We start from the raw sequence: 16741 nt of genomic DNA, 5'->3' as shown, positions 1-16741 counted from the left end.
AATAAGGAATTGGTGAAGATCACCATGACTCTTTCAAGGGCAAAAAGTAAAGGTACAAGATAGGCCCTTCGCAGAGGGAAGCAGAGGTTGTCATGCGCTTTTGAGGTTTGGATGTGTGTCCTCTTAGTGCGGAGGAACGTCACTCTATATTGCCTCCTGTGATAAAGAACTTTATTATGCAGTCTGTCGCTTTTATGTCTTCCTCATCACAGGTTCGTATAAAGCTTATTTTCCACACACTAATATATCATACATATTAGAGAGCATTTTTTATTGCTTGCACCGATGACAACTTACTTGAGGGATCTTATTCGATCCATAGGTAGGTATGGTGGACACTCATGGCAAGACTGGTTTGAAGGTTTATGGATGCACAAGTACTATCTCTACTTGGTGCGGGAGTTTTGGCTAATATGAGGTGGAAGCAATCGTCACATGCTAAGGGATCTCTAATCATATAACATTGTTTGGAATCAAGCAAACACAATTCATTATGTTGTCTTCCTTGTCCAACATCTACTTCTAAGCATGTAATAGTTTGGTGAGTGCTCACAATTGTAAAAAGTGTCTAAGGTGATATATTTATATGTGAACCTCTATTTCCTTATTGCTTCTTATTAATTGCAACAATGATTGGGGTCTATGTTGGTCTATTCTCAACAAGTTTCAATCATCATACTTGTTATATGTGAAGCTATCACTTTCCATAAGATCATCTCATGATCTTTCATGCTATCGTTCTTTTCATACTTTTGATCACGGCACAAAACAAAGCCCTTGACTAAGATACTCTTTATTATGTAGCTCGCAAGCTCGAATACATCGGGGGAGACACAAGGCAAAAGACTCAAACTAAACACTAAAGACTTATTCCACTAAGAGAAGGAAGTAAAAACTGTAAAAGAAAGAACTAAAACAAAGGTAAAATCAAAAGATATAAAAGTGATACGATACGAGGGCAACTCCCCCAAGCTTGGCAAAAGCCAAGGGAATTGCCCATACCAATGCTCAGTTGTCTTCCTTTGGTGGTGATGATGGTGGAGTCTTTGCCTTTGATTCCAAGAGAGCTATCAATCTTTGATTTATACCTTGGAGATCTGCGACATGATTCTCCAGCAAAACAACTTCACGAGAAAGGGAAATATTGCGAGCACGAGTTGTTTCACAAAACCTCAAGAATTCAATCAAGGATGGAGACAGCACGTGGAGGAAGGGTTGGGGAAAATCCACTCCTTCAACGTCTTCAATGTTGAACATAGGTTGAACTTCCTCCCTAGCTTGGGTTTTCTCCTTTGCTTTGTCCCTGGCTTCTGTGACTTCTACTCTTTTCAGATCAGCATCTACTTCTTCATGAACTTGAGGGAGATTATTCTCCCCAACAGATTCCTGAGTCATCTTTGCTCTAAATCTGCGGCAGACAACAGGCTCGAAACAAAAACAGAGGAAAACTACGCGATACGGAGATCAAAACCCTCGGGCGTATATATAACGATTTTTTTCTTGACCAGAAGGAGTGCTCCGCAAGAAAACGGAGTCCGGGAGGCACACGAGGTGCCCACAAGCCCTGTCGCCGCGGCCAGGGGGGCAGGCCGCGGCGACCAAGCTTGTGGCCGCCTCGTGCGCTCTCCGGACTGCTTTTTATTTTCTATTTTTCCATAAATTCCAAAACGGAGAAAATTTCCTACTGGAAAAGTTTTGGAGTCCAATTACTTACCGAAACACATACCTCTTCATTTTCAGAGTCTGAAACAGGCTGATAAACATCCCTTATGTACTCCTCTGGAGTTATGATATTGATGATATTGCTCTCAACATTTATGGGAGTACCAGAGATATAATGCTTGATTCTTTGCCCATTTACCACTCTATGAAAATTATCTTCCGTGTTATTGATTTTGATGGCACCGGAACGATATACTTCCTCGACAACGTAGGGACCTTCCCATTTAGAGAGAAGCTTGCCTGCGAAGAATCTTAAGCGAGAATTGTATAGCAGGACATAATCACCTACATTGAACTCACGTTTTTGTATTCTTTTATCGTGCCATTTCTTAACCTTTTCCTTGAACAACTTGGCATTCTCATATGCCTGGGCCCTCCATTCATCTAATGAGCTGATATCAAACAACCGCTTCTCACCGGCAAGTTTGAAATTGAAGTTGAGCTCTTTGATCGCCCAATAAGCTTTGTGTTCTAGCTCAAGAGGTAAGTGACAGGCCTTACCGTAAACCATTTTATACGGCGACATGCCCATGGGATTCTTATAAGCAGTCCTATAAGCCCATAGTGCATCGTCAAGTTTCCTAGACCAATTCTTTCGAGATCTATTGACAGTCTTTTGTAAGATCAATTTGATCTCCCTATTACTCAACTCCACTTGACCACTAGACTGAGGATGATAAGGAGATGCAACTCTATGGTTGACATCATACTTAGCGAGCATCTTGCGGAAAACACCATGAATGAAGTGTGAACCGCCATCAGTCATCAGATATCTAGGGACTCCAAATCTTGGGAAAATGACTTCTTTAAGCATCTTAATAGAGGTGTGGTGATCAGCATTTCTAGTGGGGATAGATTCTACCCACTTAATGACGTAATCAACAGCAACTAAGATGTGAGTATACCCATTGGAACTCGGGAAGGGTCCCATATAATCAAAGCCCCAGACATCAAATGGTTCAGTGACAAGCGAATAGTTCATAGGCATTTCCTGATGTTTACTTATGTTCCCTATTCTTTGGCATTCGTCACAAGACAAGAAAAACTTACGGGCATCATTGAAGAGAGTGGGCCAATAGAAACCTGATTGCAATACCTTATGAGCAGTTCTATCTCCAGCATGGTGTCCTCCGTAGGCTTCGGAATGACACTTCTGCATGATCTGTCCCTGTTCATGTTCAGGCAAACAATGTCTAATAACACCATCTTCTCCTTCCTTATAAAGGTGAGGATCATCCCAAAAGTAGTGTCTCAAATCAAAGAAGAATTTCTTCTTTTGCTGGTAGGTGAAACTGGGTGGTATGTATTTGGCTACGATATAGTTTGCGTAATCAGCATACCACGGTGCACTATGTGAAGTGCGGATGACATTCAATTGCTCATCAGGAAAGCTATCATCAATAGGTCGTGGGTCATCAAGGACATTCTCTAGCCTGGACAAGTTATCTGCTATAAGGTTATCAACACCCTTTCGGTCAACAACGTGCAAATCAAATTCCTGTAGCAGGAGAACCCATATGATTAGCCTAGGCTTAGCATCCTTCTTCTCCATAGGGTACTTAATAGCAGCATGATCAGAGTGAATAATGACTTTGGAGTCAACTATATAAGATCTGAACTTTTCACATGCAAACACGACTGCTAAAGATTCCTTCTCCGTAGTGGCATAGTTTCTTTGGGTACTGTCTAGAGTTTTACTAGCGTAGTGAATGACATTCAACTTCTTGTCAACTCTTTGTCCTAGAAAAGCACCAACAGCATAATCACTAGCGTCGCACATGATTTCAAAGGGCAAGTTCCAATCAGGTGGTTGAACAATAGGTGTCGTTATCAAGGCCTTCTTAAGTATTTCGAAAGCTTCCTCACAATCCTCATCAAAAACAAAAGGAACATCCTTCTGCAAGAGGTTGGTAAGAGGCCTAGAAATCTTAGAGAAGTCTTTAATGAACCTTCTATAGAAACCAGCATGACCTAGGAAACTTCGTATACCTCTGATATCTGTGGGGCAAGGCATTTTCTCAATTGCATCAATCTTAGCCTTATCAACTTCAATGCCTTTCTTAGAGATTTTGTGTCCTAAGACGATGCCTTCATTAACCATGAAGTGGCACTTCTCCCAGTTCAAGACGAGGTTGGTATATTTGCATCTCTCTAAGACTCGATCAAGATTGCTGAGGCAATCGTCAAAGGAAAAACCGTAAACAGAGAAATCATCCATGAAAACCTCAACAATCTTTTCACAGAAGTCAGAGAATATTGCCATCATACATCTTTGAAAGGTGGTAGGTGCATTGCATAAGCCAAAAGGCATACGTCTATAAGCAAAGGTACCGAAGGGGTAGGTGAAAGTGGTTTTCTCCTGATCAGATTGTGCAACAGGTATTTGCGAGAAACCTGAATAACCGTCTAGAAAGCAGAAGTGTGTGTGTTTAGATAGCCTTCCTAGCATTTGGTCGATAAACGGCAAAGGATAATGGTCTTTCCTGGTTGCCTTGTTCAGTTTCCGGAAGTGTATCACCATCCTATAGCCAGTAATAATCCTCTGCGGGATTAGTTCATTCTTATCATTAGGAACGACGGAGATACATCCCTTCTTGGGTATGCAATGCACTCGACTTACCCAATCACTATGAGCAACAGGATAAATGATTCCTTCTTCGAGAAGCTTTAATATTTCTTTTCTCACGACCTCTTTCATCCTAGGATTTAATCTCCGTTGATGATCAACAACTGGCTTGGAATCAGGATCGGTTTTAATCTTGTGCTGACATAGAGTGGGACTAATACCCTTAAGATCATCAAGAGTATATCCAAAAGCAGCACGGTGCTTCCTCAAAGTTTTTAATAACTTCTTCTCTTCATGATTCGAGAGGTGAGCACTAATAATAACAGGATATATCTCCTTCTCATCAAGATAGGCATACTTAAGTGTATCTGGTAACTGTTTTAGCTCGAACACAGGATCACCCTTTGGTGGGGGAGGATCCCAAGCAGTTCAACACGTAGATTATTCTTAAGAATAGGATATTGTTCTAAAACAGTTTTATCTATTTCATCTCTTTCATCCATATGCATATCATTTTCATGCTCAAGCAGATGTTGCTCTAAAGGATCTGTAGGAGGCAGGTCAATAGAGGCAAGAGCAATGATTTCATCCCTACCAGACGACTCTTTTTCATGGGGTTGTCTTCCAAACTTGGAGAAGTTAAATTCCTGAGACACACCCTCAAAACTAACAGTGACAGTCTGTTCAATGCAATCAATATGAGCATTGACAGTGTTGAGAAAGGGTCTACCAAATATGATGGGACAAAAGCTATCTTTTGCAGTAGCAAGGACGAGGAAATCAGTAGGATACTTCGTCTTACCACACAGGACTTCTACGTCTCTCACAATTCCCACAGGGCAGATAGTGTCTCTATTAGCTAGCATAATAGTGACATCAACCCCTCAAGTGTGGGACCCCCGAGGGTGATTCCTCTAGGTCCACCTTGACGGTTACATCGCTCGGAATCCAACGAGGGTGATACCTCGGATTCCCCCTGATGTTACAACCACACAGTTACTTGACCATGTTACTCGGACCATTGATGAATAATTGTTAGGCGGCTGGATTTCCGCGTGGTTGTGTCGATGGCTTAATTAAAATGATAATGGATTTGGGTATTTGATCTGGGTTGGTCGGAAGACCTTATTACACACTAATCGTCTGCGTGGGAAGAATTATTGGTACTCGACATCGCGGTATCAGCCGAAGCTCTTCAGACGTCAGCGATGGAGCGGCGCGCGCCCGAGTGGTCCCGAGATGCATCTCTCTTGTATTAAGGGGTGCTAGGAGTAACATCGGCCGCCCACGCATCGTGCAGGAGCGCGGAGGGCAAGTCGGCCCATGAATGCTCTGTGCTTAGGAGTTAGACCGACGGGCTGGCCTCTCTGCTGAGCTTAGGTGGGGCTGCGACGTGTCGATATTCCGAGGCCGGACAGGACCCAGAAAAGTGTGTCCGGGCAGAGTGTTATCGAGCGCGTCGGGGAATATGTTGTGCACCCCTGCAGGGAAGAACTTATCTATTCGAATAGTCGTTTCCACGGTTACAGGACGACTTGGAGTAGTGCCCTGATCTTATACAACTACAACTGTTACTTAACTGGAATAGTTGCTCCGGGATTGCTTCCTCGCAGGGAGTCGAGGGAGGACCTCTGGGCGTGACCTCATATTAATATTGCTGCAACAATATGACTATTAATTGTGTTACCTGTTCTACTCTCGTCTATTGCTGCAAGACCCTGAAGATGCTAGTCTTCGATAGGACTAGGCCCTTCTCTCTCTTTTCTCGCATTGCTGCAGTCAGTCCACTTATAACCCCCCCCCCCTTTCTTTGATACTGATGCATAATTAGCATAGTTCTGATGTAAGACTTGCGAGTACTTTGGATGAGTACTCACCGTTGCTTTGCTCCCCCTTTGCCCCCTTGATCCGTTGATGTGACCAGATGATGGAGCCCATGAGATGGAGTATCCCACCAACGACGACTGCTACCCCGACGGTGCCTACTACTACGTGGAGGCCGCTGAAGACCAGGAGTAGTTAGGAGGTTCCCAGGCAGGAGGCCTCGCCTCGTTCGATCGTTGTATCTTTTGTGCTAGCCTTATCTAAGGCACCCCATGTTTTATGTCTGTACTCAGATATTGTTGCTTCCGCTAACTCGTGTGTTTATCGAGCTTCCATATTCTAGCCCTCGAGGCCCCTGGCTTGTAATATAAAGCTTGTATTGTTTTATTTGTGTCTAGAGTTGTGTTGTGATATCTTCCCGTGAGTCCTTGAGTTTTATCGTACGCATTTGCGTGTATGATTAGCGTACGATTGAATCGAGGGCGTCACACTGCCACCCTCCCCTGCCGGCCTCTCTTCCTCTTATATTTTTCTTCTGGCATCTTCAGGGTCTTTTTACATTTTGAGCGGTAGTACTGCTTGGGGGAGCGGTAGTACCGCTCCATCGGCACTACTCACCCGAGATCTTTGTCGTTTGCATGTTTTTCCTTGAAACTTCCATTCCAGCGGAAGTACCGCTCGCCTGAGCGGTACTACCGCTCGTGCACTAATTGAGTGCATAACGGTTCGATTTGGGGAAGACTATAAAGGGGGCTCTTCTTCCTCAATTGTTTCCTATCCGTTAAGCTCGCGTTCTTCCCCCATTGTTGATCTTCTTAGAGCTTGCTAACTCTCAATCCTTCCAATGATTCTTGCTAGTTCTTGAGGGAAACGAGAGAGGAGATCTAGATCCACATTTCCACCAATCACTTTCTCCTCTATGTGAGGGAAACCCCTTGGATCTTGATCTTGGAGTTCTTTGTGAGCTTCTTGTTCTTCCTCTCATATTCCTCCATAGCTTTTGTTATTGTGGAGGGATTTGAGTGTGAGGGACTTGACCACTTTGTGTGTTCTTGCCATTGCATTAGTTGCATCGGTTTGAGTTCTCCACGGTGATACGTGGAAGTGAAGTTTGAGAAGCTTATTACTCTTGGGTGCTTGGTACCTTAGAGCTTGTTCTTCTTGGGTGCTTTGGCGTCCTAGAAGCTCGGTGGTGCCTTGAAGCTCAATCATTGTGGTGTAAAGCTCCAGGCAAGCGTCAGGGTCTCCAATTAGGTTGTGAAGATTGCCCCGAGCATCTGAGGATACCTCGAAGCCATATTCCATTATGGTGAAGCTTCATGGTATTGTTGGGAGCCTCCAATTAAGTTGTGGAGATTGCCCCCAACCTTGTTTGTACGGGTTCGGTGACCGCCCTCAAGGGTCCTTAGTGGAATCACGGCATCTTGCATTGTGCGAAAGCGTGAGGAGATTACGGTGGCCTTAGTGGCTTCTTGGGGAGCATTGTGCCTCCACACCGCTCCAAACGGAGATTAGCATTCGCAAGTGTGTGAACTTCGGGATACATCGTCGTCTCTGCGTGACTCGGTTATCTCTTACCCGAACCCTTTACTTATGCACTTTCCTTTGTGATAGCCATATTGTTTCTTGTTATATATCTTGATATCACTTAGTTGTTTATCTTGCTTAGCATAAGTTGTTGGTGCACATAGGTGAGCCTAGTTGTTTTAGGTTTTGTGCTTGACAAATTAAATGTTAGTTTTATTCCGCATTTATTCAAGCCTAAACCATAATTATTTTAAAGTGCCTATTCATCCCCACCCCTCTAGGCGACATCCATGTTCTTTCACATGCCTTGTTTTAAACTACCACGAGGGCTTTGTGAACACCTGAATATGCTAATCAGAAAGTTCTGGTGGGGAAGCAAGGAAGGGAAAATAAAACCGCATTGGGTTTCCTGGAAATCGATGACTCGACCAAAAGGCATGGTTAGGTTTGGGATTCAAAGATTTTGAACTTTTTAATCTAGCTATGTTGGCCAGACAGGCGTGTCGTTTGCTGCAAAACACAAATACATTAAGTGCACGAGTGTTGAAGAGCATATACTATCCAAATTCTGACATTCTGTAGGCTGAACTAGGAAGTCATCCTAGCCAGGTGTGGAGAGCAATTGTTGAAGGTAGAGATACCCTGAAACAAGGGTTGATACGCATTGGTAACGGGTCTTCAACTAAGATTTGGGCTCACAACTAGTTGTTGTGTGATGAGATGCTTCGTCTTACGAGTGTCTGGTGCCTAACCTGCCGGTGTTGGTCTCCGAGCTAATCATCAACGTGACGGTATCCTGGAATAGACAACTTGTTCAATCAACATTCATGCCAATGGATGCTTAGGTTATCTTGGGCATACCGCTTTGCACACGGAACTTATCCGACTTCTGGGCATGGCATTACGATAAGCGGAGCATTTTCTCAGTCAAATCAGCTTACAACATGTTGGTTGCTACAAGACAGAGGAGGGAGGAATGGTTGGAAGGTGATGTCGGACCATCCATCTCAAGGGCAGAAGAGGGAGCATGGAAGTCACTATGGAAAACTAAAGTGTCGAGCAAGGTGTGTATGTTCCTTTGGAGACTCTCCAAACACTCCCTGTCTACAAATGACGTTCGAGCGCATCGACACATGTCTCATTCCAACCAATGCGGCTTGTGTGGAGTCCATGATTCATGGAGACATTCACTCCTCGAATGTTCAGCTTCAAGGAGTGTTTGGGCTTTATCCAATGAAGAGCTAACACATAAAATGATAGAAACCACAGAGCCTAATTCCAAGCAGTGGTTGTTCACGCTGATGGAGATGTTGTCACATGAAAATTTTGTGCTCATGACCATTATTCTCTGGTCCATTTGGCATGCTCGACGCAAGGCCATCCATGAAGGAATCTTCCAGAGTTCCCAAGCTACAAATATGTTTGTCCAGAGATTCACTGATGATCTAGGCATCATTCGACAAACCCCTCGCCATACCAGCCACACTGGTGCAGCCACCCGGGCGGTGCTTGGAAAGTTGAAGCGGCCACTTCCAAGTTTCTACAAGATCCATGTCGACGCTGGAGTTATGCCGGAGAGAGGAGGCGATGTTGTTGTTGTATGCAGGGACGAAGGCGGTAACTTCTTGGGTAGCTCGGCGCTGGTCATCGAAGGTATGCTCGATCCGGCAACACTAGAAGCCCTGGCGTGCCGTGAAGCCCTTTCCCTTGCTGAAGATCTCAACATCAGTAACATCAGTATAGTGTCTGATTGCCAACAGGTAGTCTCAGACATCAACAGAAGAGCAAGAGGAAGATATGGTGCAATCATCAGTGAGATAAATATGAAAGCTGTAACTTTTCATTCTATGTTTTCCTATGAACGCCGAGATGTTAATGTAGATGCGCATAGTTTAGCTAAATTTGCTCTTTCTAGATGTCCAGGCCGTCGCGTCTGGTTTGGCGTGTCCCACGACCAAAGATGTATCCACTCCATGTGGACTTTGATGAATAAAGTAGATGTTCATCCCTAAAAAAAAAAGATTGTGATCGGCACGTCGGTCTAAAAAACAAGGACATCGTGGAGTACTAGAGTTGATCGATCGGGAAACCACAACAATTGCGTCGGCGTGATGGTATTGCTACAGGAAATGGGATCGGTCTTTCCGCCTCTCGAACCGTTGTTGCCTTCCTCTCCCAAAATTCAAAATTCAGACTCGTCGCCTCATCGGATACTCATATCCATCCGTCACCGACTCCGGTGTCCACGTGCTTCATGGCTTCGATGATTCCATCCTCTGGGTGATTGACGTGTTCAAAACACTTAACCTACCGGTTGCCGCTAGCGAGTCCTTCTTTTCGATTAACTTTGGTTCGTGCTTCTAATTCTTAATTTTCTAATTAATTTTTAACAGGATCGTTACTCTGTTAGAGATTGGTTTTTGCCTCGGCTAAAAATTACAGTATAGCAGTTCAACCAGATAGCACATAAAACTAGGTGAGTTAGGACAGTTCATCTAATTGCCAAAAATCGATGCATAATCTCTAAATTTGAATGACATAGGCCCCATTTTTTAGTTTTGCACAGAGCCCGGATTTTGCCGGCCCGGCCCTGGATGCCATAATTAGTTTGTATAACATACTCCCTCCGTTCTAAATATTAGATGGAGAGTCCCACTGCAAGAACTTTTCTACAGTACGTACTTTAGCTGAAACTTTTACATTCAGAAGAGAATATCCTCAGCAGTAAAACAGTTGCCATGAAAGGTGATTGGCATCTCAAAGTACAGCAACTACTCACAATAGATCCACATAACAAAATGTCAGTTCTCAATAGAAGTGCTGTGATCTGTTTGTACAATTTCTACACCAGTGAACTTGATGCCAGAATGCTAAACAAAATTACACCAATATCACATCACATGCCTTGTACAGACTAATGACCCCAATCTAATGGAAGCATACATGAGGGGGGTAAAGAAGAAGAAAAAGAAGGAAAATTACATATTTGGTATGAAGACCTTATTCAGGATTTAATAAAGATATGTGTTGTGCAATGGATATTATAGGATGATCTCATCTTGCACGCTGGCATTGAGAGTTTTATTTGGGAGCACGATGCTGTTAGTTACAACTACCTCATCTTCAACATCAACGGCTTCACCTGTATTTAGATAGCACATCAAATCAAGCACAAGAACTATCCCTATGTAAAGCATATTACCACAAGATCTTTATGGGAAGGTAACAAGATATCATCTAGGCAGGCACTTACCAAGAATGGTGATACCAAGTTTGGCATTGTGGTCACCTTCACCCTGTATTCAGAAGAGTAAATTTGTTAAGTAATGCACCCAGAGAAGACTGGATTAGCAGGATACATAATTGTATCATCGTTAGAAGCATGTTACGGCAAACTTAGATCACAACAGAAGTAACATTTCTTTTCAGCAAAATCACAGTAATTTTGCGCACAGATGACAGAACCATAAATATTATTTTACAAACAGTAGGTGTGTACAGTGGAGAGAAGCATAAACAGTGATAAAATCTACATAAGATCACATATTCGCATGTATATTCATTTCACTCAAACCTAAGATCAAAGATGTATTCTTGCTTCTCAAATTGGATTAGAACAGAAACCTCGAAATAATTGGAATATGGAAGGCTCTAAGCTTTGTATAGATGCTAGAGGATGAAGGAGTTGAAAATGAGGGTTAACGTAATTTTTAATAGGGTAGGTAAGCCATGTATAGAAAATCTTGCCTGTACACGTGACCATTTCCCTACTGTTGACTTCCACCCTACTATTGAATGTATAACAACTGCATTCTCCTGCAACCAAAGGAATTATCTGAGATACAGGTACCTAGATGTCGATTATCACTTGCTAAACAGAGAAGACTAACCATAATTTCAACATCATCCAGAATGATGCAATTGATAAGCCTGGCTCCTGCTCCAATGCGTGCATTTGCTGATATTGAGACATTGGGGCCAATCTGTATATGGGTAGAATATAGAAAAGATAAAACCATCACTAACTACTCATATGTTATAAACAAATATGTCAAGGATATCAGATACCATGGTATATCGCAATCTACTCAAAATATGTGGAAGAACCACATGTTACCTTTGCAGTTAGGTGAACCTTTGCAGATGGATGGATGTACACGTCACCTATAATAGTGGCACCCTTTTTGCCATCTCCAGAGGCCAAGAGATGAGGAGAGGTATGGCGAAACTGGGAGAGATATAGACCAGAGCATCTCAAAGACATCCTATGCAAAGATGCAATTCTGGTCAATCAACAATTCCAAGTTTAGAAAGAGCACTGTCAAGAACTATATTTACCCTGGAGTCTTGATCTGTTCCCAAAAATCAAGTGTCTCGTATGTGTAAAGTTCCTTCTTTCCTGCTAGAGGAGATAAGATATCTTGATCTAACCTAACATAATCTGCTGGAATTGCCCTGTTGACAATTAACACAAGATGTTCAGCATCATATAAATACATTGGGATCACCTTAATGGAAGCTCTACCATTTTTGTACAGATTTCTTGGAAAAACTAGCGAAAAGACAAAATAGCCGTGTTGCAAAGAATACGGGTATGCTTCGACATAGAAATGCTAGAGACAGGCCCTTGATCAGGCCAACACCAATAGAAAAAAATATATAATTTCTTCTACAAAAGCAGCAAGGACAGTATGATGGTCAATTAGTCCTCCTACCCATTTATTTTCTTTTGCTGAATTGATATGATAGCCGTGTCAGCCATATTCTATGATTTTATATTTTTATGCACTATCCCCCCGGAACCTAAACAAAGGATCATGACACCTTCAAGCAAATAAAGGACCATCCCAGAAGACAACTTCAGAAAACATGGCAAACATTGGTTTTATTGTGATGATATCATGTCGTAGCAACCCATGTGCCCTGAACTTACCTATATTTGACATAAGAGGGAAATCTTGGAGGTACAGCAAATGACTTAGAACAGGGAAGACATGTTAAGCACTTCATTATGAAAGTATTACTGCGAACATATCACAAGGATAACAGTATCATGAAAGTGAATTCTTGTTTCTGGACAATTAATCCACATCTAATGAGACCTTGATTTGCTAAAAAGATCAACAGTATTATGGTTATGTTTGAAAATAGAAGTTCCAAGACATTTGCATTACAAGATAGAGCTTAAAAACTCGATAGACCTCTCGATGTTCACGTTCAACTTCCTGGTGATGCATTAACTTGGTGGATACTACATCATATTCTTTAAAATAGTACCAACAGTTTCCAGGATTAAAAAATAATCAAATGCAAATTAACTAACAAATAGCCCAAATAAATATGCAAGAAAATGAATAGGAGATACACGCATACTTCATTGCGGACTGAAGAGCTTCAAAGCTGGATACACGGCGCAAATTAGCTGAAATTTAGCATTGAGAGTTATTAAAGTTTGTACTGTAAATAGGAAGTACCAATAGGAGAAACAAAACAAGGGTAATGAAGAAAATGCTATTAACTGACTAGAACTTATCTAATTTCTCAAATTTGTATGTCACCAAGCTGTCAGAATTTTAGGTCAACTGGAACAGTCAAACCTCTTTGACTAATGGTTTGAATGGCGGCACTAACAAAAATAAAATATGCCTCGTGGGAGCATGCCCAAAACAAAATTATGCAAAAATTAATGGCAAGGTGAAGAAAAGGGTGTAAACTACATGCAGTTTAAAAGGCAAAAAAAAAGTAATATAAATGAACATAATACCTCTATCTTTCTTCTGTTTCAAGACATCCTCGATTGCATTAAGTATATTGGGAGTAAATATATAGACTCCGCAATTTATGAGATCACTCACCTACACATGCATAAAATGCATTAGAGCTAAGCTAATTATTAGGAAGCATTGCTTATGCCAAAATAATTTGAAAACCAATTAAGGCAGGCACAAGTCTCCCAGTGGATACAACAGCAAACCAAATAAACAAATAATCACCCGCTCAAAACAAAAAAAATTAAGCAATGCATACTCACAAAAGTCTCTGGTTTTTCTGTATAGTGTAACAGTTCATTTGTTTCAGGATCAGCCACTAACTCGCCAAACTGGTTAGCTGATTCCGCAGATACCTGAGAATGATTTCGGGAATAATGTTATGCATTAGAATACTATATAGAACTCTGGTTATCGCTAATAAGTTACTAGTATGATATTCTCACACCTTATTGACTAGCAAAGTGCCCATTCCTCCATACTTTTTATGGGCCTCTGCAATGATGAGATGGTGATACATTTAGTGATGAGTGCCCAACAGAAACAAACAAAGCAAACATTGTTAATATGCTAATACGAAATGAACAATCCCAACTTCAGCTACTTGGCAACCTACCGAGCATGTCTGGCAAGGGGAAGCTAGAACAGACGTCACAGTTCAGCAAAACAATGTGCGCCTGCAAAAAACATAACAAAAGGATATTTAGAGAGCAGAAGTTCCCTTAATCTGACCCAGCACAGCAAAGTAGACGCCAGTCAGACCCAAGCAATTGCATATCTCTTAGGGCCTCTTTGGTTTAGAGAATTACAAAGGAATTTTGCAGGATTCTAAATACATAGGAATTTTTCCGTTCAGTCCATTAGATTCAAAGAAATGGTCCCTCAAAAATTCCTATGGGTTGCTTTTCTACACTACTCCCTCCATTCTATAATGTAGTGCGTCCGTGCTTTTCGAGATTCAAGTTTGACCGTAAATTTAACCAACGTGGGCGACTGCAGCGGGAGCAAAAAATATACCATTGAAAACTTCTTTTCAATACGAATTCAATCGTATAATTTTTGCTCCAGTGCAGTCGCCCATGTTGGTTAAATTTATGGTCAAACTTGAATCTCGAAAAGCGCGAGCGCACTACATTATGGAATTCAATGGCATAATTTTTGCTCCCGCCGCAGTCGCCGGGTTGGTTAAATTTACGGTCAAACTTGAATCTCAAAAAGCACGGACACACTACATTATGGAATGGAGGGAGTATTCAATAGGACTCCTAGCAAGAGGTTAGACCTCCTGGAAATTTGAGTCTATGAGACAACTATGGCATCCATTCAGTCCCTATGCAAAATTCCTGTGTTTTTTCTGCGGTGCAACCAAATAATTTCTATTACTTGTTTATGTGTCTTCTATCATGTAGGATTCCAAATTTCATCACATCTTATTCCTAAGCTTTCCCTATTCTTGTGTTTTTCGAATCATGCGAGCCAAAGCAGTCTTAAAGTAGAAACCGCCACTCAAATATCCCGGGTTGAAGGAACCCACTAGAATCCACACTAACAAATAAAGGCAAATGATAAACGACTAATTCAATTCCACATTTCAAAATAAATAAATCAAGATGAAAATGGGTCAAGATTAGACCGGACTATCCTCCATGATGTAATCCCTGAAGCTGTAGAGCCCTCCGGCTGACCCGCGCGGCTTATCCTCTCTCAGGTACCTAGAATTAAGCAAAACTCCGTCAGTGGCAGCTCACCACTATCTGAATCCGACGCGCCTAAACTGGCAGTAAGTGAATTGAAGGGCTGGGAGGGCACGAAGCGAACCTGACGGGGATCCTGAGCTCGTTGGAGATGGAGGATACGTAGAGGGCGAACTCCCGCTCCTCGTAGAAGCCGATGAGGTATATCTGTGCCAGGTTGGGGATCTGCAGCAGCGGGATCGAAAAGGCCTCAATTCTGACACGAGCCACCAAGCAAATGCGAAGGCAGAGAGGAAAAGGAGGGAGCGCGGGTCATACGCGGCGGCACGCGGAGATGTGGTGGTGCACCATGGGCTGGCCGGCGAGCGGGAAGAGCGGCTTGGGCACGTTGAGCGACAGCGGCCGGAACCTCGTCCCTGCACACCCAACCAACCACCGGACAATCAGACAAGCGCCGCGCGGAAGGGGAGGGGGTTCGCGCCGGATGGCGGGCGGGGGAACAGATCTGCGGCGTACCTTTGGTGGGGCCGCCGACCATGATGACGGCGACGACGCGCTGCTCGGAGCCGGCCATGGCTGCGCGCGGCGCCTCGGCGGCGGGGCTGAGACTGGCGGAACGGTGACTGGTGAGATTTGAGGCGAGGGGAGTCGGAGGGGGCGAGGAGCGTTTGGAGCGTGGGGTTTGACGATGACGGGCGGGGCGGGGCGGGGCGAGGCGGGAGCGTGCGCGCGTGTGTTGTTGGCGCTGCTGAGATGAAGTTGGGTTGGAGACGATGGTGGGCTCTGATTCTACGGGGTTTGCAGCACACGGGTACGGCTGCTGGACTGTGGAGGGTTCCGCGCACCTGGATCCGGTGGGATCTGTGCGCGCGATCCGGCATCGGGGTGCGGGGGTGGTGGTGCGTTGGACTCGTTGAACCGGACTGAGATCTAGCGAAAGGCTGCAACCAACCGGGCGATCCAAATTCCAAATGGACCGTAATTTTGTTCGTTTTTTATTCGTTTGAATCAGTCGTTTGTCCAGCGTCCGTTTTGTTTTATATATAAATCAGGCACTGTGTCCAACACGTCGACTCGCCAGCGTGGTTGATTGGCCACCCTATTTCAACAAATAGTTCATTTTGCATTGCTTTTGCATTCAAACATATAGTCAAATAACATAGTTTCAGTCGAATAAAATAGCATAGTTTTACAAGACGAATAAAGAAGATACAACTATTGATTTCCAACATGAGCCCACATATGCTCAACCAAATCATTTTGCAGTTACACGTGAGTTTCCAATCACGCATGTCATTGATGAAATTGGATGAACTGTTCAAACGTTGTCGCCCCTCCATGCTCAGGCACAACATTCTCACCCTGAAACTGAAACCCTTCATCGTACGGACGTTCCGTACACTCATCTTCTACGATCATATTGTGCATGATCACACAAGGAGTCATCACCTCCCACAGTTTTTGCATGCTCCGGGTATTAGCAGGATACCGAACGATGCCCCATCGAGATTGCAAAACACCAAAGGCTTGCTCGACATCCTTCCTAGCACTCTCTTGCTCTTGGACAAATATTTTCCTCTTCTCTCCGACAGGATCGGGGATTGTCTTGACAATAGTGGTTCACTGAGGATAGATACCGT

At 43.3% G+C, this 16741-nt stretch overlaps 1 protein-coding gene across 1 annotated transcript; it reads right to left on the bottom strand.

Annotated features, from left to right (window-relative positions):
• Positions 1-10430: 10430 nt before the first annotated feature.
• Positions 10431-15889, bottom strand: LOC123449365 (mannose-1-phosphate guanyltransferase alpha). The gene is made up of 15 exons (XM_045126568.1): positions 15618-15889; positions 15420-15517; positions 15226-15326; positions 15041-15119; positions 14024-14084; positions 13856-13902; positions 13671-13763; positions 13404-13494; positions 13013-13061; positions 11978-12094; positions 11757-11904; positions 11530-11622; positions 11387-11455; positions 10893-10935; positions 10431-10781 (listed from the first exon to the last, which is right to left on the bottom strand). The coding sequence occupies exons 1-15, from the start codon at positions 15673-15675 to the stop codon at positions 10681-10683; spliced, it is 1248 nt and encodes a 415-aa protein (XP_044982503.1). The 5' UTR covers positions 15676-15889; the 3' UTR covers positions 10431-10680.
• Positions 15890-16741: the final 852 nt, after the last annotated feature.

This window comes from Hordeum vulgare, chromosome 4H, assembly GCF_904849725.1.
Source record: "Hordeum vulgare subsp. vulgare chromosome 4H, MorexV3_pseudomolecules_assembly, whole genome shotgun sequence".
Classification (NCBI taxonomy): Eukaryota; Viridiplantae; Streptophyta; class Magnoliopsida; order Poales; family Poaceae; genus Hordeum; species Hordeum vulgare.
This window is presented reverse-complemented; position numbering and strand designations above follow the sequence as displayed.